Genomic DNA, 26,948 nt, shown 5'->3' with positions numbered 1-26,948 from the left:
CAGCCTGTTGCACAATCCTTGAGCAAATAAAACTCAATAAAACCCAACTGTCACCAGCAGGCAGACGCAGGATATGGCAGCCAAACCCCATGGCACTGGGCCAATAATAACATTAAAACATTTTCTACATCAATGATGCACGACATTCATCAATACATCATTGTTGGTGGGTGGGCTGCTGGGAGGAAGGACCTCGCTGAGAACTCTTATATAAGCAATGCCTTTGAGGAAGGCACGCCGAACTGATTGATTTACATGGTTTGCCACGCGCGACTCCGCCGAAGTCCTTTGACTTTGACATGAAGGAATGTGAGCCAGGATGAGCCCAAAACTGGGGCTGATATCTTGAGGCCTGCTCGGGCGCATAATGAACTTTGGATGCCTGGTGGGGCCGTAACTTAAGGGGGCGTGGGGATGAAGGCCAGCTAAATCTTGCTCGGATTTCAGTTGAATTTAATGTCAATTTGGGAATGAAAGAACGCCCATTAAATATCAATTTTCGTTTATCGGCGAACGCGATGGCTCCCACTTAGTTTTATTAGACACACCGAGGCTTTTGGAGCCACAAAATTGCCCAGCAATTTCCTTTATTATCCTGTAGCCCTCACCATGCTCAAATGTGTGTGTGTGAGTGTGCCATCTGCTAACAGCAATGTGTTGCCTAGCCATAGGCGCATTACTATAAATTTTTAAACCATTTCCCTGCCACGGACTACAGGTGCAAAAAGGCTCTTTAAAGCCCGGGCTGGCAGTTGGGTATTCGGCTACAGTTTTTATGGCTGCCCAAACAATATAATAATCTGTTTTCCGCTCATCCTTCCCCTTGCTGCCTCATTTCCTGTCCTAAGAAATCACAATTTTATTGACAACTCAAGTTGTTGCTGATTACATGACTGTGCGTATGAGTGGGCGTGCATGGGTGTATGTGTCAGAGCCAGACATCCTTACATGCGTACCCTTTTAAGTTTATTAAATTTGGCAATTTCTTAGACCCCGAAAGTCTCGAGCTTAAGGTAAACTCGCCCATCTTATCCCATTTTGACCAGTCCGCACAGATCCGAGGGTTCCTCAGACCACTCAAATCCCTGGTGAGTGCGTGTCTTATGCTCTGATGTCCAATTTTTTTCAACTTTTATACTCTAACCGAATTCGGGGAATGTGCGCTTGGAAATTCTGGGAAATCTTTGTTTAATTGAGAAAAATTCGTTAACTGACTGGCTAAATATCTTTGAAATTCAATGTGTAAAGCATTGAGTTAGTGAATTTTCAAGTTATTTATTCATCTTTGTTAGGCAGTGTAGTCAACCATAGTGGTGAATAAACCTATAATCTGATTTCTGGCCTTCTACATTTGTTTTTCCTTCATTTTTATCTTCCTACCTCTGACAACCCATCTTGACTGACTGACTAAGTGGTCGAGGGTCGAGGGCGATTTGGGGTGGCTGGGTTAGAAAATATTATTAAAAAGGTTTTGCCTGCTGTCATACGTACATCCCATCCAGACTTCACTTTGCGTTTGATTGATTAACACTTGTCAAATAGTTCGCTCTGCAAGTTCACTCAAGATGCAAGAGTGCTAGAATTTTCCCGAGGTGTTCACAAAGGAGGTTTTTCCGAATGGGCCTCAGCAGTGCATTCCCTATTTTTGATTCTGTTGCAAAAAATATCAGACAGTACGTCAAGGAGTTTAATCATTGTATGAGTAAGAATGTTGTGAGTTGCTAATGCGGCACGACTAATCAAAGGCATTGTCCTCCGTTTAGTTACATGTTATTCAATACTTCTCTGAGCAGATTGATGAGCAGAGTGTTTTATATGTGGTCTCCTGTCTTTTACCTTTTTTCTGGCATTGAATAACGCATTATTTGCAGCAGGAAAAGGCCAAAAGCTAGTATGCAGATATGTAAAGGTTGAGCTATTTCCCAGAAACTTTATAATACTTTTCAAAAAAATTTAGGGACAAATAGTACCTACTCGTCTGAATTTAAACTTGTTTTAAATATGCTACACATTGTGTCCAGTATTAGTTATTTTTCTCTTTATCTGCCACAATACACCTTTCTTCACGATCCAGCCGATTTGACTCTTTTGTTTATATTTATCTGCGCGTGCTTAGCAGCTATGCAACGTGTTTTGGCTTAATAAAGTCAAAATAACCAAGGCTAAGTGGATAGAAGAAGCCAACATAAATACCCACGCACACACACACACATACAAAACTCAGTCGCACGCGCGTATTGCCACTCCCCCTTTTTACCGGGCACACAGTTATAAATTTTAGCAATGTTGTTGATGTGATTTAGTTGCACACCTCGCTACCAGCCACCACCCTACACCACCCACTGCCCATCGCCTGTAAGATGGCAACAAATATTACAACAGTCGCAGTCTCTCCATCTGTCTGCGAGTGTGTGTGAGTGTGCGAGTGTGTGTAAATGACTTTATCTATGTCTGCGTCTGGGCCAAAGCAGTTGGGTGAGGGGTAGTGGGAGGTGGAGCTCTATGCGTGCAACATGTGCGCTGAATGTTGACGTTAATATTAAGAAAAATAAATAACCAAGCTGTTTGTTATCTAAGTTTATATAAACCGAACACACAGCGGGCAAAAGGAGTGTGTGTGTGTGTGCTTTTGTTTTATTTATAGCAACTACAAGAATTGCGTTTGGGGTTTTCCCTTAAATAACAACAAAAACCATCACAAACTGGCGCAAGGGGCTTATAAATTTTTGTGGCACGAAGGGCAGACACCGCTCCACCAATTCCACCTCCTTCCACGCCATCCCCATGCGGTTGTCCAGGTGAAAAATATCCTTTGCCGCCCACACACTTCCCGCATCGCCGAAAAGAAATGTGATGAAGGAAACTATAATATGAAATGCTGTGGCCGCTGCGTCGGCCAAATGAAATGGAAATGGCAATAAATTCAAATGAATGCTAAAATGCTGGAGATGGATAAAGTCTCGGAAGTAATGAAAAGGCCTATAAATCGAATGCTGGGAACGGCGAGGAAAACTGAATAATAGAGAAATCTCGAGTTGCTCAGTATTTACTTTAAGGACTTTAGTAAACAAAATAAGTATATTTGTTGTTAAAATAAGTATTATTCGCTTCCTAAAACAATTCTCAGAAAGGCCAACCAAACCATAGTTCTCAATCAGTTTGGTTCCTGATTTATATGGACATTTGATATAGGGTGCAGTTATGGCAGCTAAAGATCCTTTGGCGTGGACAAATGTATGCCATAAATGGGCGTAGGATGCTCCTTCGATGGAAACTGGCCATCTTTTGCTGCCATCTCAATTTCTAATTGGACCGGCCCCTACCTGCTCCCCGATGCCATTCCTTTTCACGCCCACGCAGGAACGCAGTCCCTTCATTAATCTTGCTCACTTCGCCCGGAAAATCGAATGGGCTCGGCTGGAGGCGCTAACTATTTGCGCACTCACGCATCCAACCGAGAAGCCATCGGGAATGCAAGGGCAGAAGCTAATTTTTCATCATCACGCAGCCTGATGCGATGGCGATTCCTGGTGCTCCTCCGCCGCTGGGCGAAGGATGTGCAGTTTGCCAACCGGTTTCATTGCCATGTGCAATTCATCAATATCATTTTGTCAATTTTCACCGCTGTCCAACAGCAGCAGGGAGCCAAGGACAACGCGGCCATCAACTCAACTGTATATCACATTGCAATTTGTTGTCTATTTGCTGAAGGATATGCAGATTTGACTCTCATCCAGCCCCAGTCCGCCCCTCCGAAAAAAGCGGGTACTTCTCCGCCTCCTGTCGTTTTTCATATGCGTTGACTTTTTTCCACCTCTCTGCATGGGCGATGTGTGTGTGTGTGTTTGTGTGAATGTGTGGGTGGGCGGCAGGGGGCGTGACTGTGTTTGCTCTTTCAGGATTCAGCGTTTTGCAACTGTAATTCAATTTTAACAATTTTTCAACTGCGTTCGTTATTGACGTGACGCATCGTCGGATGATGATTTGTTGCCCCTTGCAAAGCGGAATCCACCTCCGTTTGGGTTTGTTTGGTCATTTGTTATTTGCACTGATTTTTTTTCTGTTTGCATCCTTGTTCGTGACCTGGGCAGGTAGGTGTATGTTGGGTATATCGCATTCCATAATCAAATATTTAGTTGCAAAATATTGAATTTCGTGTGACAGATTCGCTTAATTACTGCTCTCCAAAATGGATTTCGTGGCTAATTTGATTGGATATTATTTATGGTAGAGCGGGTTGATATATGTCTACCATGTGTATCGTCTGTTTTCCGATGGATATCACAGAAGCATTAAATTGCTCTAGCTCACAATTTCGAGTGCATTAAAAACGAATTTAAAAGCCAAAAAGGTGCTGACCCACAAAAAGTGATCTGTAAGTAATTTATGTGGTCGGAATCCCCTGCTCATAGATTCCGTTGTGTTTTTAACCCATCTCATGGCTCATTTCACGTTTTGTTCAACAAATTTCACGCTTCGTTCTTCTTGGGCTACCTGCCAGCAAACATACACATGCCAACAAAAAAAAGAGATAAATAGATGCGGGAGGGAAAAGACTTCAAAAATGACAGGCCACAACTTTGTTACACAAAATACTGGCAATTTGTTGTGACGTTGTTGTGATTTGTATGCTAAAAGTATCTGCCAGATACATTCCCACTCGCTACTTCAGCTGCAACCGCAACCATATGGTGCATCTCGGTGTCTTTGAGTTTCACTCCCTCGTTTCCATCTGGGGTCAACAGCAGTTCAATTGCCTGCCACTGCCACTGCCGCTGATTAGAATAATTAGCTAGCCGCCTCCTTTTGCGGCACGTTCCGCGCTCCGGTTACCCGCCCATCTGCGCCTTCGTTTTCTGGCGTAAACAAACCAAGGCAGCAGTACACAAAAAACGATCTATTAATAGAGGCCCAAAGTACTTCCAACTTTCAAACAGCCAAGTGAAATGCGCGCTAGTGCGTGCAATTGTTCGTTTAATTGTTCTCGTTTTCCGTCTGTGAAATATTCATGAGTCGCCGTCCTCCCCGCAAAAATAACCCACTAGCCAATATCTTTTTGGGCCAACTGATAAGAACGATTTGGGTTGCAGAGCAAAGTAAAAGCAAAGCGAAATGGAGGGGTAGCAAGGAACATTCCAGCAGGGGTAAATTCAAGCCGAAATGATAAGGGGAAATTTCCCTCAAACTAATATTTAACTCTAAGCAAACCAAAATAATTGATTTTGATGGCTCAAACCAATAATTTTGTCAAAGCAATCGATCTTAATTTCTGCCTCGATCAGCTACTGAAGTCACTTTTGAACTTGTTATTAACGAGGGAAATTCGGATGAAAACACTCCTCTTGAAACCAATTCGCCGCAACAGAATCCCTTCAAGTTGCGGCGAATTCACTGCCATGGCTACAACACATGCGCATTTTTCCGCACACTTTTCCAGGCATTTTCCTAAGAGCGTTTGCCACGCGAAGAGAAGCGGCGGGCCAGCAACAAACATTAAAAGCGAACAAAGGGAAACAAACTTTGATTTTTTGTACAATTTCCTTTTTTCTTTGATTTTCCTCCATTTCTCTTTATTTCTTTTTTTTTGCAAAATCAGCAAAAACATGAAACGACATAAGTATGTCAAAATGCATGGAGAGATAGCAGAACACGGATAGGGATAGGAAATCGGGCAAGGAAGCGGGGCACGTACTTATATAAGGGCCTAGGAGTACTTTTCGCACACACATCCGCATTCTATATAGCGATATATCTGTGTGAGCGGAAAACTCACACACACATTGTAAGGCAGACGAAGGGCAAAATGAAATGTGAATGTTTGGCTGAGGCTTTGGTTGCCGCCCAGATGATTTGGCCTCACTTTTTCGGGGATGTAGGGATGTCCGCTGGCGGGGGTTGGGGTTGGGGCCAAGGGATCGGCATCTCAGTAGCCGGGTAGCTAAGGCAACGTCAATCACAGGGCCGAATGCTGCGATATATGGCCAAAAGGAAAAGCAAAACAAAACGCACACAAGACCGGAGGAGACCGTAGCTCGCAGTCGGTGCGAGCGAGAGCGCAGACAAGACAAATAAAAATACGGAAATGTTGGGCTAGGGTGAACCACCCACACAAGCACACATGCTCGGTTATATATATTTTATTCAGGCAAAAATCCATATAATTCAATGGATTGGCTCCCCGAAGAACCAGAAGCAGAGCCAGAGCCAGAGAAAGAGAGAGCACAGGCGACAAACACAAAATGAACACAACAAAAAGCAAACCGCAGATTATGCGACATCGAAAGGGGAGTGTGGCGGCAGGACCTCTGCGAACAGGACGAAAACGAGAACCAGAATGAGAATGAGGACGAGGACGGGAGCGACGACGACGCGTCCTGTGGCCAGTCAGACATATTAATGACAAAATGATTATGATGACACTAACTGAGGTCTGTCAATCCAGATAGAGTCGCAGTGGAGGAGGGCCCGACTCCCGACTCCGTGCAATATGTAAAACAAGATTGACAAACAAACCAAATACTTTAAATGATGCTTAAAGTTGACACAGCTGTCGAGCAGCAGGACGAATCTGTTCAAGTGAGATTAATGGCAAAGAAATGGTAGCCGAAGGATGTGAAAATACGGAAAAGGCGAAGTAGATGGGTTTGCTACGGTGTAAATAAGTAACCAAAGCAGTCATAAAGTTTATATTGTTTTATTAATCATGAGTATATTGTGCAATACCTTTTTTGACTGAAAATTGTCTAAGCTACAGACTTTATTCTCAGAAAAAAATATAAAAGTATTTTTCTTGGAAGACACATGTCTTGAAAATTATTTCAATTTCTAAGAATTTTATTTGTTGCTTATTATGAGTAAATCAAATCAAATTGAAAGCTAAAATTGCTATTTCTTTTCAGTTGAATAAAAAGGTAGATGAAACAATATCTCCTGTATCCTAATAAACTATACAAGTTTTTTCTCTTTTTCAAACAATTTGTTGTGATTTCAATACTCCTTCGATATACAAAAAATACCTGCGACCCGTTTGAAGTTAAGATTGCCGAATATCTCTTTAAACTTAATATCCTTGAAGGTGATATTCAAAGGAGTTCGCACGCCATTAAGAGAGACATCGATCCTGTGGCTTGATGGCATGTTGTTGGCAAAAGTGTTGGTTGTCACCTGCTCGGAAAACACTTTCGATTTATTCTTGGCTTGGCTCTGGAAAGCGGTGCTCAGCTCCTCCGCTTCCCTTTTGGTTTCTTTCAGATTCAGTTCCAGCGGCTACGAGATGAAGAAGAAGAAGCGAGGAGGAAAAGCCCCCAAGCCAAATGCCAGGAACAGCAAAAGAAAACCCGCGCTAACCGCGCCACCTCGCAAAACTACCTCCGCCCACAAATGCCGCCCCTCCGGCTGCCCCGCCCCCTTCTCTACAATGGCAAGACCAAGACCAAGCGCCCCGTTAATTAGATTTTGCGGTTTTTGTGTTGTGCAAACTTCAAAAGCAACAGCAACACGCAGATGATGGGCACCCCACCTCCAGCGCCACCCCGTCGACCCCACCCACTTAGTCAGTGGCTGCCAAACGCCAAAATGTATGCTTTAACAATTTTTGATACAACATAAAATTGGAATTGAAATGGGGCAAGAGGCGATAGGGGGTGGTGTGAGTAGGGTGGTGATGGGAAGGGGCTACTTGGTTGCTGCGGGTCGCAAAACAAAATCGATAAATAAAACTTTTTACAATGCGGCAACACTTTCACGCACTTTGGGCCCTTCGCCCTCCCGTCGTCCTGCGATCCTTTTCCATATCCTTCCCGCTTCCGCGGTGGCATTGAAAAACCGCCTGAAAGTATGCAGCTACAGCAAGTTTTTTACGCAATTAGTGTACAATTTCTTAATTTATACCCTGTCGCCAATTTATCAACACAGACCAGACCAGCAAACCGGCGAGGGAAGCGGAAACCTCCTCTGTGGGACCAAAGTGAAATATTATTATGAGTACGTGTTTGGGCGACTGAACTGACTGGCTGGTGCCGCCCTTAAGTTTCTGATGCCCCAAGGGGCCGAAAGGGTTGCCGGCTGGCCGGCCTTTGAGCAACACCACCCCCTTGGCCTAACATATGCTACTTTGACATAGTTCTTTGGGTCGACGAGCGTCGGTTGTGAAATATGAAATACTATTTATAACTTGATCAGCCCTAGATGGGTCAGATGCAAAGCAGGGGATGACAGCGAATCATGCCCGGTATCTATCAGTGCTCCGGGGGACATAAGGTCACGGGGTTGGGACCGGATTGGATTGGATGGGATTGGATTCGTTTGGTTTGGACTGGCTGTTGGGATTGATATTGGCCTAGGGTTTCGGTACAGAACGCTCGGGCTGTGCGGCTGTTAATTAAGTTATGATGGCAAACCGCAAACACTGCGATGGCTTCTGCTGCTGCTTCTGCTTCTGCTGGTGATGCTGAGACATATACACGGATATGCACATACATACATATCTACACATACTGACATAGGCTCCCGTCAGTTTATGAAATTTTCATTAATTTTCGACCACAGAGAGTTTCTGCTGATGCCGAGGATGTGGTGCCCTCTGACCCCGTTCGCCTCCGGCTGACAGCGTAACGAAAACTTGACGACACAGCACTAGGAACGTAACAGACGTAATGAAATTTTGCGACATGTATGACAGGACATTCAGTTTCGGTTCACTGTTCGTCGGGGGCCAACTTTTGACAGGCATTTGGAAAAGTATCCCGTTCGGCGACCTTTTCGCTCCTGATGGATGATGACAAATGCGGCCCAGAGCACACGAGTCTCCTCCTAATTATATGATAATCAAAATCTATCAGCATCGCCTCTCGTTTCGTTTTTAATTAGGCCATTCGAAGGATGCCTAATCATCATAATAATACTCCTTGTGCCGGCATGGGCAATGGGAGCTGGAGCAGCAGGCTGGGATCAGGAGCCAAGGCTGCCCCGTCATGGCTGCTCTGCTGGCATTAGCTTTAGCACTGGCATATAATTTAGATTTATCGCTTGATTTTCGCATAAATATCGACCATGTGGGTGGGGCAAGGAGATGCGGATCCGGATGGGGATGCGGATGCGGAGGGTTCCTCCACTTTTGTGTGCTCGTTGATGCATAAAGGCAATGGCTTTGGAGCTGAGTGCCCGACTCGGCCTAACGACTTGTTGTACGTATAGAAGATGTAAAATCCAAATGACATTGACTCGATGTAAGTGGCTATATGTATATGTATGTGGGAGTGTCAGATAATGTCCAACTGCATAAAGCCCAAGTAAATGGCAGAAAAATCATTGGTGATTTTTCGTTTTATTGAATTTATTGCCATTTCAGGATTTAATAATGTCATACGGCAAAGTTCCGGCGCATAGCCGACTAAAAATATGTTTAAGACGATAAGTTGAGTGTATTTAGCCCATAACCAGTTGCCTTCCGTTTCATAACTGATTCGTAAAATGACTTAAGAACTCTGATATTATGGCCGTTCAGTTCAGTTTCACGTTTTCGAAGAAGTTACATTTTCCTTATTTCGTTTTTGCAATAACAAGTTAGTGCATATTCAAACAGTTTTCTTGTATTTATTGAAAGTGTTTCTATTCCGTAAGATGAAAACAAACTTTTATGGTAGAAAGGTTGTAATATTATTTTTGTATAAGAATCATCATCATCAGTATGTCCTACATTTTACCTATCGAATAATTATTTAATCTCGGGTTGTTCCAAGAAATGTTTATTTAAATAGGATTATATCTTTCCGCTTAAAGGGAGCATCAACAGCTACCATTTTATTATGTAGAGTTAAGTCCGACAGATTTAATTCAATAACTCAAAAACATGGCTGTACTTGATGGATTCACCGCATATCTATTCTGGCCAACACTTAGCTGTGGAACTTCTGAAAATTTCTCTGTCAGCTTTACGCTTGGTATTCCATCAACTAGCTTCCTCGGCTTGTAAAATTGATTTCATATCATCGCCGCCATCTTGACACTGATTATATGCCTTCGCACTTGACTGCCTCCAGGGGCAGCTGGATTGTGAGCCAGGGGGCATGGGAAAATGCGCTTCAATAAGAAGAAGGAAAATATCAACACACCATTTAGCGCTAAATACACAGCAAACTCGGTCCGAAAAACGAGAGCCTCTCGGGAGGAGGAGGAGGAGCGGCTGTTGCTGTCCAAAAATTAACGCAAAATCAAAGTAAAAATGCGATAAATTGGCGACGACAAGCGCAACGCGAGGAAACAATAACAACAGCGCCGGACTGACGATGCTGACAACGTTGTCCCGCGCTTGAAATGAGCGAAAATCGGTCGAGCATATCAAATTGAAAAACTCCAAGACAACGCGGCCACGGTCGCCGGGGAATGGCAAAGGGGGATGTGGATGAGGATGAGGTCCTGACGGGTCCTGAAGCTCCGGTTCCGACTGCTCTAGTGGTTGCTGGATGGATGAATTGGGCGGAATGGGTGGGTGGCTGTGGCGCGTGATGCTTTTGCGTATCCTAGTGACACACAAATACATCGAGAGATAGAAACAGACACCCACGCACAAAGAACCGAGAGCAAAAAGCGCGTAGCAAAAATAACAGGGAAAAAGAATAACAGCTAGCTACAATTATAACGCTTGAATGGAGTGCCGTGGGGTGGTGGGTGGAGGATGGGTGATGGGTGGCGCCGGTGACACGTGGGGTGGTGCGGTGCTAAAGGGCAGGGGCGGGTGATCGGCGGGCGGAGCGGGCCAGATGGACAGGCAACTGAGTAGACGACATTCATTGCTGCTTTGGCAGGTTGTTAGGTTTCCGAGTCTGTCAACGGCGGAGATTGTTAGCAGCTTGAATGAATGACTGACTGAACTCAGCCGAACTGAAATCGACCAAATCGAGCTGACTACTGATGGATTTGGCATATTAGCTGGCGGATTAAAGCAGCTGGCCAACGGCAATTGGCCCGCATTGATGGCTTTCGGGCGAAACCAATGAGCAACAGATCCAAAATTGATCAAATTGAAAAGGAAGCGCGCTTAAATCAGTTACCTTTCATAACACATCTTAGTCCTCTTCCATCAAAAGTTATATAAACTATATATATATAAACTATCTATATATATATAAACTAATTTTGAGAAGCTAAATAGTAGTAGATTGAGACATTCTTACTTATATTTAAGATATTCATTTACTGCTTAAAACCACCTTCAGCTGTAAAGTCATGATTGCTGGCAGTAATCGCTATTCGTGCCCAATTATATTTTCACAAGGGGTCTCATTGCGAAATTACCTTGGGAAATCAATCACAGCCATAACCGTTTCGCAGTACAAGCCAAATGTGTGTCTCGGCCATAAGGGGAAACCCCCGAGAAAAAAGCACAACAAGCCGCGCCCCAAAACTTGGCTGGCATTATTCAATGCCTCGCAGATGTTTTCCTTGTTGCTGTTATTTTTGCCGGCTCTCAGCCGTGCTAAAAAAGTGTTTCTCCATCTGTTGTTGTTGTTATTTTGTGGATGTTGTAGTTGGCAAAAATTGTTGCGTTTCGCATATTAATTTCTTCCTGTCTTCGTGCGTCGTCATCAACATCAAGCTCATGATGATGAATTTGCCAACATTTCGGTGAATGGCGTGCGTGTGTGCCTGTGTGGGTGCGTACTACCCATTCGCTCTTCAGCAAGGACTCTCGCTCTTAGGGAACTCTCTTCGTTGCTCTTATTGGCGTAGCTTTCCAGCCATACGTTGTATGTGTGTTCGTTCGCCTTTTGGGCCATCAAGGCGGCAGCCTTAATCACATTGTGAGTCATGTGTTTCATAAATATTCAACAGAAAATTATCATCGCAATGATGAGCACTTCCAGTCAAAACAGAAAATGCAAAAACAACTTCTCGTCGAGTTCTCGACCGAACGCAGAGGGGCAGTGAAACGCACATGTTTTTGCGAATCTGCAGCCCGCTCGCCGCGGCTCGGCCTCATCATAACACCCTTGGCTAGCAGCCCACTGCCTCCCACCACCGCCCGCCCAGTCCACCCTTTGAGTACCCTACGACAATACCAGTACCCCCTACAATCGGCGGGCAGACAACCAGCCAGTAAGCCCGGCACATGGCTCTCGCGCTCTCCCACTCAGATGCACTCCGCTCCACTACACAAGACACCTTACATATCTAGGGCCACAAAACTAACCGACTGGCCGTCTCGCTCGCACCCGCCGACCACGAAACGGGGGCCTGAAGAGAGCGAGAGCGAGAGGGCGCTAGCGAGAGAGCCTCGCCTGCGCGTGAATCGGCTAACACGAGTCACGATTCCGACGGTTCGGGGATTTTCCCTTTAGGCCTTGTTGGGTTTTCCAGCCTGTTCAGCTGGAGTGCCGCTATTCGGTGTGTTTGCTGTTTTGTTTGATATGCCCGAAAGTATGGCGATTGCAGCTTCTAGTTCGATTAGATTGCTTCCCGTTGGAGATCCATAGTTTCCGCTATCAGAACTGATAGCAAAGCTGAAGCCTCGCGAGCAACAAGCGAGCCATTATCAGTGGCAGTAAGCCAGCCACCCCCTCCCGAGGTTACAACCCCAGCAGATCCGATAGAGCATACGAAACTTCGGCTATGAACGCTCACCGCGCCAAGTTCGATAGCACACATGTTCGATGCAACGCTCGGGAAATGTGCCGAACGACCGACCGTGGGGGTGGACCACCCACCACCACCCATCCGCCTTCCGCCTCGAACGTGAGCGCGTTGTTGTTTTGCCGGCGTGTTGGGCTGTTGCGTTCGCTGGTTCGAATTGGTCGGGTGGGCGTAAGTTCGGTGCGATTCGGGTTCGGACGAGGGACTTGTTCGGGTTCGGTTCGGATCTTTGGGGCTCTGGACGCCGTTGTAAGCGCCGTCCTTTTTCAGTATGATATTGAGTTCTGTGTAGTTAAGTCGGAATATTTCGTATAGTTCTCGTCGACTGTCGTGTGACATTTGTTCTTCAATTCAGAAACGCATATTGAAACGCAGCGATAATACAAATAACGAATATTCAATGAAGAAGATTTAAACCAAACCAAACAAAGCAAAAAACCAAACCAAAGAAAACCAACCAATTAAAATTAAAAATTTCAATTCGCTTCAAAAATATATTACAAATATAACAGCCAATTTAATCAAATCAAATTCGCCACAAAAATCGCAAACAAAGTTTACAAAATTCGTTTACTCAATCCCATAACACAAAACAAGCTACAACTAATTCAAATATATAACTGTTAAATCTGTAAGCAAGGGCAATTACCACTAAGATCACCCCGAATCCCAGAACTTATGCTCCAAACTAGTTCCCAATCATTAGAACTCGATTCCTGTTAAATCTCTCCATCAGCATCATTAACATTAGCTCCAGAAATAGACCGACTGCCACGATAAACAAACCCAAAAATAATTAGAAACAATTTGTAAACAACGAAATTTCCAAACAGAACTGGGCACTGAGAGGAAACTCAATTGCCGATCAGGTTGTTTTTTTTTTTTTTGGTTTTATTCTCTCTTTGCTGGTGCTTACTTTTTGGAAATATTTCCACGCTCTGTTTTATTCCCGATGTATGTATTTTTTTCAATTTGCCCAGATAAACAAACGAACGAAAATTGTTTCACGCTCGCAGCACACGAAAACATTTTCAATTAAAATTTTGGCCCAAAAAGCCAACCAAACTAAAGCAAACCAAGCCAAAAGCAAAGCAGTGCGGAGCACCGAAAACGTTTCTCACATTGAATTTGAATATTTTGAGCATTCCATAATTTCGTTTCCATCTCCATGGCATTCCGATTTCGATTCCGATTCTCCAGCACTGGGCTCTACTGGATCCCATTGAAACCATTTTTCGCCAAAAATCAGTTTTGTTTGCTGTATATTTTGTTGTATTTTAAGTGTAGTTGTGTGCCAGTGCCTAGCTGCCAATATATATGGCCCTGTTAATTGAATATGCATTGCTCTTAATGATTTTTGGCCAGCAGAGCATGATTTTTCTTACTTTGGCCTGCGATTTGCTATTTCAGTATTTGGTAGAAATTTTTCAGTTGGTTAAAATGTTTTACTGCCGCTTTGATGTGGCCCAAACCGTCCCAAATTCACAGTAAATTATTTTCTCTGGTCCAATACCGAAATAATTTTGATCATCGATGAGTGTTGAAATGGTCGTAAATCGCACTACTTATTTTTGATATTCATGGGAGGTGGTTTTCATTTCTGGAGTGACAAAAAAAGTCGATATGCATTTGAAGAGTTTTACATTTTTATTGCAAGTCGATGTGAAATGTTTGCTGGAATATTTTTTCAATATTTTTATTAAAGTGCTTGAAAGTATACGATTGGTAATTTGTGAAGTGTTTGAAAATTCAATTTGTGCACTGTGCAAACGTTTGTAACATTTTTCTTTGAACTTTAAACTAATTTGAAATCCTTTGAAATAATGTACACCTTTTTGGAAAATTTCCATATTTTCTACTTTGACCTTCTCACAAGCACGGCTGTGCACTGAATGAAATTCATAAATCATTTTGCTTTGCCAAAAACAATAAATACATCAATAAATATTTACCCAGATAGATTTTCTTGCCATTCTCGGCGTTCACCTTAATTCCAAGCAATTAAACTCACAGTCAAGAGAATTTTCCAAGCTAACTGTACTTGGAAAATCATTCGATTACCCATGCTTACAGTGAACACAACCTAATATTCACAAAACACAAATTCTAATTTGATTTTAGATCAGAGAAAAAGAGAGAGAAGGAGAAAAAGAGATAGAGAAGTACACGCGTGTGTTTAAATACTGGAAAATACAGATAAGATAAATTATTATAAACACTAAGCCATACACACATTATAAAAGGCTAACCACACGAAAATACATTAAAATCAATAAGTAACCAGTACAGAGAAGACAGTTCAAGTGAAAAACAGAAACGAAACTTTCAAAAAGTGCTTAAAAGTAATCAAAAGAATTATTCAAGAGATACAAATTACAAAAAAAAAAAAAAAAAACTTGGACAAATAAACAACGGTCATTTCCAGAGGAAGATATACAAAAAGCTTCCAGCAGAATCGGTGAAAATCGTTAACAATTTTTTCTCGCAAAGGCGCCACGTCCAAGAGCAAATCGTTCCATATGGTTCATATTATTGAATTGGTCGGCCAGCCGAAGGTTGAGTTTGCTCAACAAGTTACTGTGAGTATCCAAATCGAGAGTCCAAATGAATTTTTACACCGCAGGACGAGGGGGGAGTGCTGCGGGGCGGTGACGGTCGATGGGGCCCAAAATGATAATAAATCTTGTTGTCCGCAGTCACGTAATGACAACTTAATACAAATACATATGCATACATCGCCGCACACACTAACGCACTTTTTATTATGTTGTTGTGACGCTTTTCCTCTCTTTTTTCCCGTGCCTTTCGCTTTGCTCAACATATTTTGACAATTAATCATTCCCCCGTGTCTGTGTGTCGTCCTCTCTGTCACAGTGTGCGTTTTGTGCGTGTATGGGTGAATGCGGTTACAATTTTTTTGCGCTAAATTCGAAATCAGTGCGTCTGTGTGTGTAGGTCAATGTGACTCCCGTTTCGACTGTCTGCGTCTCTTGGCCATTAACACACCGCAATCTACGGAATGACCAACATCTCGTTTCTTTGTTACGAGTCCATTGGTCTCGACTTAAAGAGCTCCGTGTCCTTCAGAGAAAATAAATGCAAGAAAATCAAAAAAGTAGACTACGCGATTCGAAGAAAGATTAAATTTGATTTAAACGATAAGAAAATTAATGTGAAACATTCGGTTACTGTGTAGTTTTTGGTTTCTTATCGCTTAAATCGAGCTTCCAAAAAATAATTATTGAACCTTAATTGGAAAATTGTGAACCAAGAGACACAATCGATTCAAAAATTTTCAAAAGTTGGCAAATTTAAGGATATGAAGTTCGAATAATTTGAATAAGAAAAGTGTTACAACAGTTCTCTTACATTTTAAAAGTGAACTTTTGATATTCTATTTAAATATTCATTAAAGAACTAATTTCAAAGGAAATACAAATTGTTCCAATATAAAATAAAGTTAGAGACCGAATTTTTATGCATTTCATTATAAAACAGTGTCAGTCAGAACAGTCAATTAAGAAAAGGGAAATGTTAATTTTTCCTTAATTAGAATCATAAATCTCCCAATCAAACACGATAGTAGATTGTGATTTATTTTTATTGTGCTTAGCTGATATGCTTTTATCTGGCTTTCTATTTTCAACCCGATTTTAGTCTTTAACCATATGGACGCATCTTTAACCTACATATTGATTTATCAACTTTTCCATTCACTCGCCTTTCAGTCTCGTGATTCTCCCAAAGTTGTCAACCAGCTTTGTGGAATTTGCGAAAAGGAAAAAAACCTTAAATTCTAATCGGATTTAAATTTATTTCTGTTGCGTTGAGTAACTACATTCAGTCCCCTCTTTGGCCACCATATCTATCTATCTGTTTCACTTTCAGCTGACTGCTTTATCATATGTTGTTGCTGTTGTTGATGTTGCCCCAGTTGTCACCCTCTTTTCCCTTATTCTCCATTTGCCATTCCCCATTCTATATATTCTCTATTTTTTTGATTTTATTACAACGCCAACGCAGAAAAGTCTGTTACTTGGGGATATTGCGTAAATTTCATTGTGTATTTCACTTTTATGGTGGTGGCTGTCTAGGATCGGGCGTACATGTAGATGGGGGTTGCACAGCACCGCACCAAAGGAGGAAGGTGGTGGTGCGGGTGGTTGGGTGGTGCGTGGTGCGTGCTGCGTTAGATGACGTCGCCGGCGTTCTTTGTTGTCCTTTGTGCGTGCGTCCCGCGTCCTGTCCTCCCAGTGTCGCCCGCTCTCCGGCCCGCAAGTCCTGTCTGCCTTCATCCTTGGCAGGGATGTTCGAAAGTCCTTCGCCACTCCGCTGCGTTATCCTTACTCTCCTTCTATTCTAATGATGACACATGCGTTCTCTGTTGCTTCGCTGCCTGCTCTCTGTCCTGCTCCATCCTATTGTTGTTCAATATTTTGTGCCACTTGTTTTGAATTTTTTCCACATCCTTTTGTTGCTGCTCAGTTGTAGTTGTTTTTGTTGCTGGCATTACGTGTTAGCTAACTTGCTCGTTAAATGGTTAAGTGGAGCAAAGTCGTTGACACAGTTCTTTTGGGGTCCTTTTCTTTGCTTTCATTTCATTTCGAGCGGGAGCTCTTGCATTTTGGGCCATGAGTCAGAGACACGAACTTTCCGCTGGAAGTTATATCCTTCGGTCGCAAGTTAGTTTTCTTTTGGGAAAGCTAACTACGGCAATCGTTGTAGACTGATTTCATTGAAGGACTGATAATAAAAGCACACGCTAAGACACCAACAAAACGTTTCCTTTAAAGTTAATTTTAATAGATTGGTCTTTATAGAACAGTTAAAAAATAGACGATTATACACCTTTAATACTCTTTTAAATCTATATATTCGTGATATCTAGTTCCTTGCTGACCCCCTTCCATTTAGTTAAGTTCATCAGTACCCTTTTATCATTGCCCTTCAGAGACTATGCCGTTCCACTTGTAATCTCCTCTCCTTTGACGGCGCTTTCTTGGCATTTGCCACTTGGCACAATCATACACTTAATTTTCCACTTCATTTCATAATTTTACCCTTGAAACCAATAATCTTGGGGAGTCCGAGCGAAGGAGTCCCTGGCTTGTCAGCCGCTGGCATAATATACCTACCTTTTGACGGCCCCTCCCACAATTGCCCACCTGGGGCCGCATTCAACAGCTCGACGTGGCTAACACATATACACAGATACACACACAAGCACTCACTCACACATGCAGCGGTATTAAATTACATGCCACTGCAAATTACTTGAGAAAACAAAGCAGAAGAAGAAACAAAAAGTCGCAGGGAAAACAAGACAGACCGCACAGCGCGAACGCCTTGACGTATGCAACAATAATAATAACGGGTTGTGGTCGCCTTTTGTTATGCTTGGCTCGGTGTTTTGTAAGCCGTCAAGCATTTACATACCATTAGACGGGCCAAAAGGAAAATGGGAGTGGGGCTGACAGGCGTATAAATATTGAAAAGCGCCAACGCCTTTTGTTGGCTTGCTGGTAATTGCTTAAGTCGGCAAATTGCCCAGCCTAATAATCATAAATACTACCCACGAAGGCACGGCTAAGAACGACGAAGCGAAAATTGGCTAGCCAATGAAACTTTCATAGGACAATATCCGAAGGGTTGGGACGGCGATTTCCATTACGGGAATGTGCTTCAAATTGATTACGAACAGCAAATGGAATTAGTAAATTAGTTCATTCTACTCATTGTTATATGAAATCCAAATAAGAACAAAATATGCATATAGTATGATAAATGGTTACCAAATCAGGGTAAATTGTGAATAGATGTTCAAAATCAGTGTTCCAATAATTTCTTCTTTTTTCCTTCGATGAAACTTCCCCCTGGAAAAACTACTAATGAAATCCCTTTTAGTTCTCAATTCCGCTATGCTGGACTGAAATGATTTAAATTTTTATTATGTATGCCGAAGGACACGCGGCTCGGACCTTGCTCTATGCCTTAATTTGAGTTCCTTGATTATGAGAGGTGACAGTTTTATAGCTTTGTTAACAGGGAGCGCGGAGTTCACCCCCAAACCCTCAGAGCGAACAAGAGTCTTTGCTTCTTTTGTTGTGCTTGGCATGTTCAGCGCTGATTATGCTTTGTGCCAGCAGCGGGAAAGCAGAATGGCAGGAAAGCGGGCAAGCGGCAAAACGGGAAAACTCACCCCCATTCGGGCGGCGGAAAACTTATCGCACTGGAGCAGGAACACGGAACAGGGGTCGGGCATTAGAATTACTTGCGTGATTAACGCACACCCTCGAGCGTGTCCATGCCCATTCCACGAGTCCATGAGGCCAGGTCTTATCTATGGCTGCCTGCCTTAATTGTGGGTCTTCCATTTGACTATCGATCGATTTTCGATTCCGTTCAATTCGATCACCGTAATGAGGCAACTTCAAAAGCTGCACAGCTCATTAGGTTTCCCCCGATATATATATGTATATGTATGGATATATATATATTTTCCGACTTTTCCCCCCGTCTCCGATTTCCTTCTGCTCTTTTCTGCCTTTTCTTGGGCTTCTGCACGTTTTCCTTTGTTTTGTTTATGGCTTCTGAAAATAGCTGAATCAAAATGTAAACAAAAGCGCAAAAATACCAAAAAACGAGAATGGACGAAGCAAAGGAAAATCTCGCACTTTGCAGCGGCGGCAGCTGCGTGCGTCATGTGAACAAATTTTCCAGATGCTTTTCCAACCAACCAACCGCTTTCACCCTGTGCATCCACATACACTATATACAATGGGTATATATACTTTGCATACTTTTTAATGCCTTTGCCGAAGTGCAAAACCGCATGAAGAGGCCTTTAGCTTTCGACTTTTCGCCTTCTTTGCCGGGTGAACAATAAATTGTATTTCTGTTTATTATTTATGTGCCCCAGCAGAATGTTTACGGTCTTCTGCGTGTATAGCCCAGTTTTTCTCTGCAGTCTCCGTTTCCTTTGTACCCTAATTATTCCCTCCCACTACATCCTTAACCATATTGATATTTGCTCTTCAAGTTGCCACTTTTCCTGAGTAGATTCCTTATTGTTTTTCAACTTGGCAAATAAATAAACAAGGCGGCGAAAGGAGAGAGAATAAGCCGACTGTTTACATTATGTTTACATTATGCAAAAGGAAACTTGGCACACAAAACCGCTAATTGTCGATAAACAACCAATAAAATACAAATTTCCCAAAAACATTTATCAAAAATAATATAAATAATAACAATAACCGCACAACCACACGGGGCGCACACAAAAACCAACGGCGAACACCAACACTCGAGGGCGATAAATAAAAATGGCAAAAGGAAACTTGGAATGAGCCTTTCGAGTGGGTGAAAAAAACGGCAGGCAGCCGAAGGAGAAGAAATGTATGGAAAATAGTGTTTGACAGCTCATAAAAAATAATGTCGTATTCATTAAGGGTGGCACAACCTGTGTGGGAGTTGCCAAAAGCGAGCTCCACTTTATTTACGACAGGAAGCGGGCCAGAACAGCAACAGCCACTTGAAACGCACGCATGCAATGCGAAAGGAGGAAGAGGCTCGTGCTGAAGTCGTCGAGGCTGAGGGTCCTGGCCAGGATATGTGGAGTGGGGCTGACAGTCCGAGTCAAGCCCGAAATATTTAATTGAAAGCCAAACGAGACACTCGGCGGAGCCCACAAAATATACCCTTGCTGTCAGAGGGACTTTTGTTTGTTGAATAATTTGATTCCGAAATAATGAATCGATTTAAGCTACAAACTATCTCTAAATGAAATTGAAAACTATATTGGAATTACGTTACACTTTCCTTAGATTAATAGTATAAATAATAGATTTCTTTAAATGAAATCCATTTGTTTTAGTCATGTCTTGTTGTCCCAAAGGATACGATTTTTATCCACACCCTCAGCTTTAAAACCCATTTTCCAACCCTGAAAAATCTAAACACCCAATAGCTTTAAGTACGATCGAACAACGCGCCTCATGACATTGACAATGTCAGGGACTGAACTAATGAGGGAATGATTGAATGACACACTGGCAGAATGACAGTTCTCCTTTTTGCCTTTGGTGGGTGAGCAGGTGTTGCTGCCAATGCTTTTGTATTCAGCGTTTGTTGTTAAAGGTTTGCGTGCTGAAAGTTTTCGAAGTTGTTCAAGTAAACACGTTGCCGAGGGGGAAAATTGTGAGGGGGAGGGTGTTTAGGGGCAAGTTTGTTGGTTGAAACATGCAAATGTTACAAGGTGTTATGCTTTATGTACATTTAATTGAGACTTATTAGGTAGTGAAGTGTACGATAGTTAAATGCGGTTGCTGTTCCTGTTCTTGTAGTTTTTGCCGCGGGCTGTTTGGCTTGTTGATAATGTCGTTAGTGCCACAAAGGAGGGGGCATACTATCTAAACTTAAAGAGCTCAGAATCGATGAAGCTTGTTGCCCTCTGGCCTAAAGTTCCTCCTCTTATCCCTTTAAATCCCAACCTAATCAAATGTATATCTTTCCCACAGCATGAGGAACAGCTCTGCCAAATCTTTAGCCTGATTGCGAGAACAGAAGGGAAATTGTAATGCCAAAGTGCATATCTTAGAGTGAGGAAAATATGGTAGGAGTGCCGGGGAAAATAACTCAGAAATGTATAGTCTGCCCGTAACCTCCACCCCATTCATTGCCCCTTCGGCTGGGCTGCATTAGATGCCGCCACTTCAATGCGCATTTCAAGTTTATTTTCTCGATTTTCTGCGCGTACTGTGTGCTCGAGTTAGTTGCATTTTTCTATTTTTGGGTTCAAAAATACAAAAGCACGAACGGATACCCCGATACCCCGATACTACCCCCCGCGTACTGCCTTCCAGCTCTTTGCTTTCTATTTTCAATAGACGTGGTTGTTGTTCTTGGTGTTGCAGCTATTTTCTTGCAGCCGACAAACAATAAAAATGATGCGTTGTATTGCAAAAGCGCTGCTGTCCACACCAGACCTGCCCCGCCCCACCCGAAAAAAACACCCCATCATCCGCCCACTTTTGCAGCATAGCATATGTTGCAACTCTGTTGGTGAAACGAAAAATGCGGAGCAGAAGAATGGGCATGCGGATGTGGCGGTCGGGTTGCGGATGCGGAGTGCGGAGGAGATTTTCACCCATTGATATTGATGAAAACGACGTCCAGTTACAGTTCGTTGGCTTTTGCTGCATTTTTCAAGGGAAAATATACGGAATGGAAGGCGAATGGGAGCAATGGATGGGGGGCCCTGCAACAGCTGAGGATATGCAAATGGTATACATTTTGTCAAAGCATAAAGACTATGTTTGGCAGGGATATAAAAAATACATGACACATGTACCTACCTCCCTGATACAAATGCCATTCGCGACGGCGAGCAGCACAGATGGAGATGCAGATGGAGATAGAAATGCATATGCATCATTTATCCAACGACAGTGGAAACAAATAGTCTAAGATATCGCATCCGAGCCGGGCTGACTATCCAATCTCAACTAATGTTGCATTCCTTTTGATTCTGGTTGTCTTGGGCGGATATTGGATCAAACGATAGAAGAATATGGTTGCCTCCTAACTGGAGCCTAAAAGCTGAGAGCGTTTAGATTTCACCTTTGTTGTCCTTTACCTCAACTTTAATTCCTTACAGCATAATCTGAGAAGTGATAAATGTCCTGATTTTACATTTTAACCAATCCAATTGTAAATACAAGTTGATCTTACTATGAATCACAAGCGATCCTACACCTAATCCAGATTCAATTTTCCGGCCTTTTGCTAACTAATCTTCAGTCCTCCGTCGCACCTATTCTATTGTCCTGTTGGCGGGCTTAATTTAACGCTCGACGCACACGCACAGCCACCTATTTTCCCATTTTCCCGGGCCGAGGACCCCGCTAAATTGTCACTAATACGCCGCCTTGTGCTCGGCGGTGCATGCCCTTGCACATAATTCTCGGCGAGCGGAACCGAGCGGCTAACAACTGCAATTGTTGGCAAGAAGCGAAAGAGAAACTTAATAATTGCCACGGCGCAACACTTTAATGGCACACATCTGCCCATCTACCACGTGCCCCCAACCGCTGCCAGAGAGTCACATGTGCTGTCCGAGACTGGGAATTTTATGCAAATCTTCTGCCATTCGCTGGCGGAGGTGGAGACTTGCCAAGTGACAATGCAGAACCAACACACACCCACCCACGTGCCTGAAAAGATACACAAAGCAGGACACTCTAAGCCGGGGAACTCCTCCTCCTTTGTCGGCAGTCCCTTGGTCCTTTTTTCTACCCGTACATTTCATGCCTTCGTTTATATCCTTCTTTTTTTTTTGCTCTGTGCAAGTTTGTGCAACTATTTTCCATGCGCATGGGCACAAAAAGGCAACCACCGCATGGCTACAACTACTGCTGCCAACTATGAGCCAGGGGAAGTCCCCAGTCTCCTCAGTTGCCCTGTCCCTTCCTTCCCTGCCATGCCCTAAGCCCCCGTTTTCCACAACCCTTAGCCCAGAATGTGGCCAGTGGCAGGCAGCCAACCAGAGCGTAGAGCAAACTGGAGCATTGCAACTATTTATTTGTTGTTCGCCTCCCCAGGAGGCAGGGATTTTTTCTATTACGCGCTCGTTTATTACGGGCATTCCGTACTCACGCCTAAGTGTATGCAGTTTTCTTACGTCCTTTTTTTATTTTTGTGCTATCCCTTCTGGCAGGACAAGGGATCCCTTTAAGCAGTTGCGGTCAAAGGAGCCCCCCTTTTAAATTCCTGCGCTTCGCACAAATTAAGCGATTCCCTTTGCCCCGATTGATGGGCAACCGTCAATTGCTAAGCTCCTCAGTCAGAGCCTGAATCACAATCAAAGTCGGAGTCAGTCTTTGGCCGGAAAAAGTTGCCGAGAAAGGCGAAAGCCCCGGGAAGAACTGCTAAACCGGAGACAGAGAAAGAGACAGAGACAGTGGGAGAGCAAGGAAAAAAATAGCGGAGAAAGCGAAACTTTTTAATGATGTAAAGTACAAAGTTTTCTGTCTTGTCGCTGGCGCAAGTAACTTGAGTAAACTTTGAGTTATGCCCTCCCAGCCTTAGATGCGAAATCCGAGGCAGCGGCGTCGACGGCGACGACGACGACCTCAAAGCGCAGGACGACATCCTTTTGCACCCACAGGCAGGACATCATCGATCGATGCGGGTGGCGGGGATTGCGGCTGGTATTTTGTCGTTTGTTAAAAGTTTTCAACACTCATTTTTATTATGACATACGCGCGAAGTACGAGCCAAATTAGTGGCAAATTCAGGGGAGTTCTGTGGGGGTGTGCTCGAAATGGTTGCGCTAATAAAATGCCAATTTGCTGCCATTGAATGGCTGCTTTATTGGCCGCCATTACAACTCGTACGCATAAAGGACCATGCCACATCCTCCTGAATACGCACATACATACACCCACACACGCACACACATGCGTGCGGAAGGACCTCTTCGAGGCGAAATTTTATGACGGCAACATTTACACGCATAAAATATGCATGATAAAACTTTGTTGTTGCAATAAATCAGCCACCCCAAAAATTGTGCAACTCCTTACTTGGCCAGTCGGCCTGATGTGATTACAAAACCATTCCGAAACCAGGAAGCGCGTACAGGGTATCCTTTATTTATGTCCTGCGTGATCCGAGCTCATCGCAATGCGGTCGTAATGAGTTCCTGGAGCAAATCAATTTATTTTTGCCCCTCGCACCGCTGTCAAACTACTTAAACTGCCATTAAACTATCGAAAGTGAAGGATGCGAGTTATATTTGTAAAAATAAAATGCAAGAATGGAAAGGAGGAAAAACTTTTGCGGGTTGCTCAATCAGAAGTACTAAAAAAAAATGAAGCCCTGCTTTGTTAGAGGTGCAAATGCCTCACAAACAGACAGAGCAAGTCGCCTTCACCAACTTTTTTGGCCATTGTGTTTTGACTGCCTTTGTTGCATGCATAAAATATTTATGCTCTGGAAAATATGCAGCAACAAAAACGGAGGGGTTGCCTTACCCCCCCGGAACTTTTTGCCATGTGCGTGCAACTTTTCACACTCAAATGAAATTACGAGGGAAAAAAAGGAAAACTTTGCTACTTAAATGTAGCGCTCTCTCTCGCTGCTCCCATTCTGCCGCGTTTTTATCGCTTTCTGCACTTTATCAACCATTTTGCCATGGCTCAGTGAACGCTCAATTGCCGGCTGTCGCAAGGAGAGCGAAGGAGATAGATGCGAACTTTTCATTAATAACGATTTTCCATTAACTATCGATTGATTCCGAGTCCCCAGGACAACAGTGGCAGCAGCATCACGCCACCAGGCGCAACAACAATGAGCCGCGGCAGCAAACGCACTTCAGACAATGCCTGCAACCGGCAGCTACCAACAACACTTGAGTCTATTTAAAACGCAAACAACAATAAACCGCCCGGGGGTAGCGGGAGGTTTGGTATTTAAAGGGGGCTTTTGGGGCAGTGGGGGTATGGGGGCCGGCTCATAACCGAGGACGACGCCGGCGACGCCGACAGGAAAAACTCATTGAAAAGTTTTTCTTTTTTACACTTGGCGCGCTCTCCCGTTTCGCCAGGACCTTCATTCCAATTCAATCCACTCCACTCCTTGCCCCGCGATCCACACACCTAAGCGGTGTATCGGCGGAGGAAGTTTTTAATTTTTTATCGCGCCACAACTCTCTATGCAACGAACCTGGTTACGCTTATTTAGGAACGTGGGTGTCCTGGATTTCACTGGGATAATTTGCAGGATGTTATCAAAGAATTTCTTTGATTAATGTAATTGAGTTTAGAATTCTGTATTAAAACTGAAGTACATCGTTGCATCTAATCCGCATTTCTGTATATTTTAAATTTCTGAGTAAAGTCTCCTTGTGACTAAATTTAGTTCTTATAGCAAGTTATAAAGTATCCCTGCTTGTGGGGTAAGAACAGTTAAAGTTTTGCGAAGGCTAGACAATAAAGTTTTAAAACCTTTCAACTTGCCCCAGTTCGACGTTTATTTCTATCCATCATCTGTTATCGCAGATAATATAAAGAACTTGATGTTAAAAGTTTCCACTATTTGCGAATCCTCCAGAGTATGATCAGTTCGACTTGGCAGGTGGATGTCTACTACCTCGCTACTCCATCAAGTTCTTCTGCAGTTCCTCATCCTTCGTCCTTGTTGGTACACGCGTTACGTTCACGCCGGCTGCGGTGGCTCCTTCGTCCTTTGTTTGCTCCTGCGACTATTATGGGTAATGCCTTTTGTGTAGGTCGTCGGCATTGCGTTTTCTGGTCCTACATATTTTTTTTATTATTTTTGTATACTTCTTTTTTTTCGGTTTTGTTTTGCTTCCACCATTTTTATATGGCCAAAGACCGCTCTCGCGCGCGCCCAATATATATAAATTATTGCATAAAGTTTGGCGCTAAGTTGCAAAAAGTTTCCTTTCATTGCTGCCGCTGCTGCGGCGGCAGCGTGAACGACACACAATAGTCTATAAATCTTTATGGTCAACAGAGATTACATGGGCCTGGGCCCAGACGCGGCGAAGAAAGCCTTCGTGTAGTTTACTGCCCCCGAGCCGTATCCTATGGCCTTACCAGCTTTTTAGGCGCTGTGTGCGTTGTTTTGATTTGTGTCCTCCAATGCCAGCCCACCAGCTCCAGCTCCAGCTCCAGCTATATGCCAGCTGTAGTGCCCAGTTGTTGTGGCTTTTGCCGATTGTTACGGCAATCGAGGGCAGAGTTCAGCATATGGCCATAAAAATGCGGTGCAGACGTGGTAGATGCTAGATAAATCATGCCAAAGCCACAGAAACTATGCAATGCTGGCAGCCGGCGAATGAATAGAAAATTCTTGTAAAAATCAGCTACAGGAATCGCAGAGGTATCGTGGCACACCTTTAATTGCTTAAATTGTTCTCGTGCAGCGTGGGGCTTCGTGGAACACGACTGGCAATTCGATTTCTCGTGGCCCCATAAACAACTTTTTAAAAGTATAAAAAAAAGGGAAGAACGTATATAGATAGGTTTACCGTTAGGATCATTTTACATAAAAATGCAATAAATAGCTACAACAAAATTTATGGTGGTCGTGGAGGCAAGGATCTATAAAAAGGAGAACGGGAAGAAAGGAAGGGCGAACGGAAGGATGGAGGGCGCTGGACTCACTCGTAAATGTCAAATGTCGTGTGCTAAGGGTGTGGGGGCGCCTCAAAGTATGCTTATAAATTGCTCTAAATAGCAATTTCGGCTGCTCCACCTCGGGAGCTTCTGCCGCTCGGTGTCGTGTCATTT

General features: G+C 43.5%; 1 protein-coding gene across 30 annotated transcripts in view; it reads left to right on the top strand.

Annotated features, from left to right (window-relative positions):
- LOC117139762 (CUGBP Elav-like family member 4) overlaps positions 1 to 26,948 on the top strand; it is a 243,562-nt gene that overhangs the window by 107,887 nt on the left and 108,727 nt on the right. For 19 of the 30 annotated variants that reach the window (XM_033302359.1, XM_033302356.1, XM_033302355.1 and 16 more), the window contains exon 1: positions 15,018 to 15,209. The exons of the other annotated variants lie outside the window; for them this stretch is intronic. In XM_033302359.1, the coding sequence (XP_033158250.1) occupies positions 15,150 to 15,209 (60 nt within the window). In that variant the 5' untranslated portion in view covers positions 15,018 to 15,149. Of the gene's footprint in view, positions 1 to 15,017; positions 15,210 to 26,948 lie in introns of those variants that run through there. 30 annotated transcript variants of the gene reach the window in all.

The sequence above is a fragment of the Drosophila mauritiana genome, chromosome 3L (assembly GCF_004382145.1).
Source record: "Drosophila mauritiana strain mau12 chromosome 3L, ASM438214v1, whole genome shotgun sequence".
In the NCBI taxonomy this organism is placed as follows: Eukaryota; Metazoa; Arthropoda; class Insecta; order Diptera; family Drosophilidae; genus Drosophila; species Drosophila mauritiana.
This window is presented reverse-complemented; position numbering and strand designations above follow the sequence as displayed.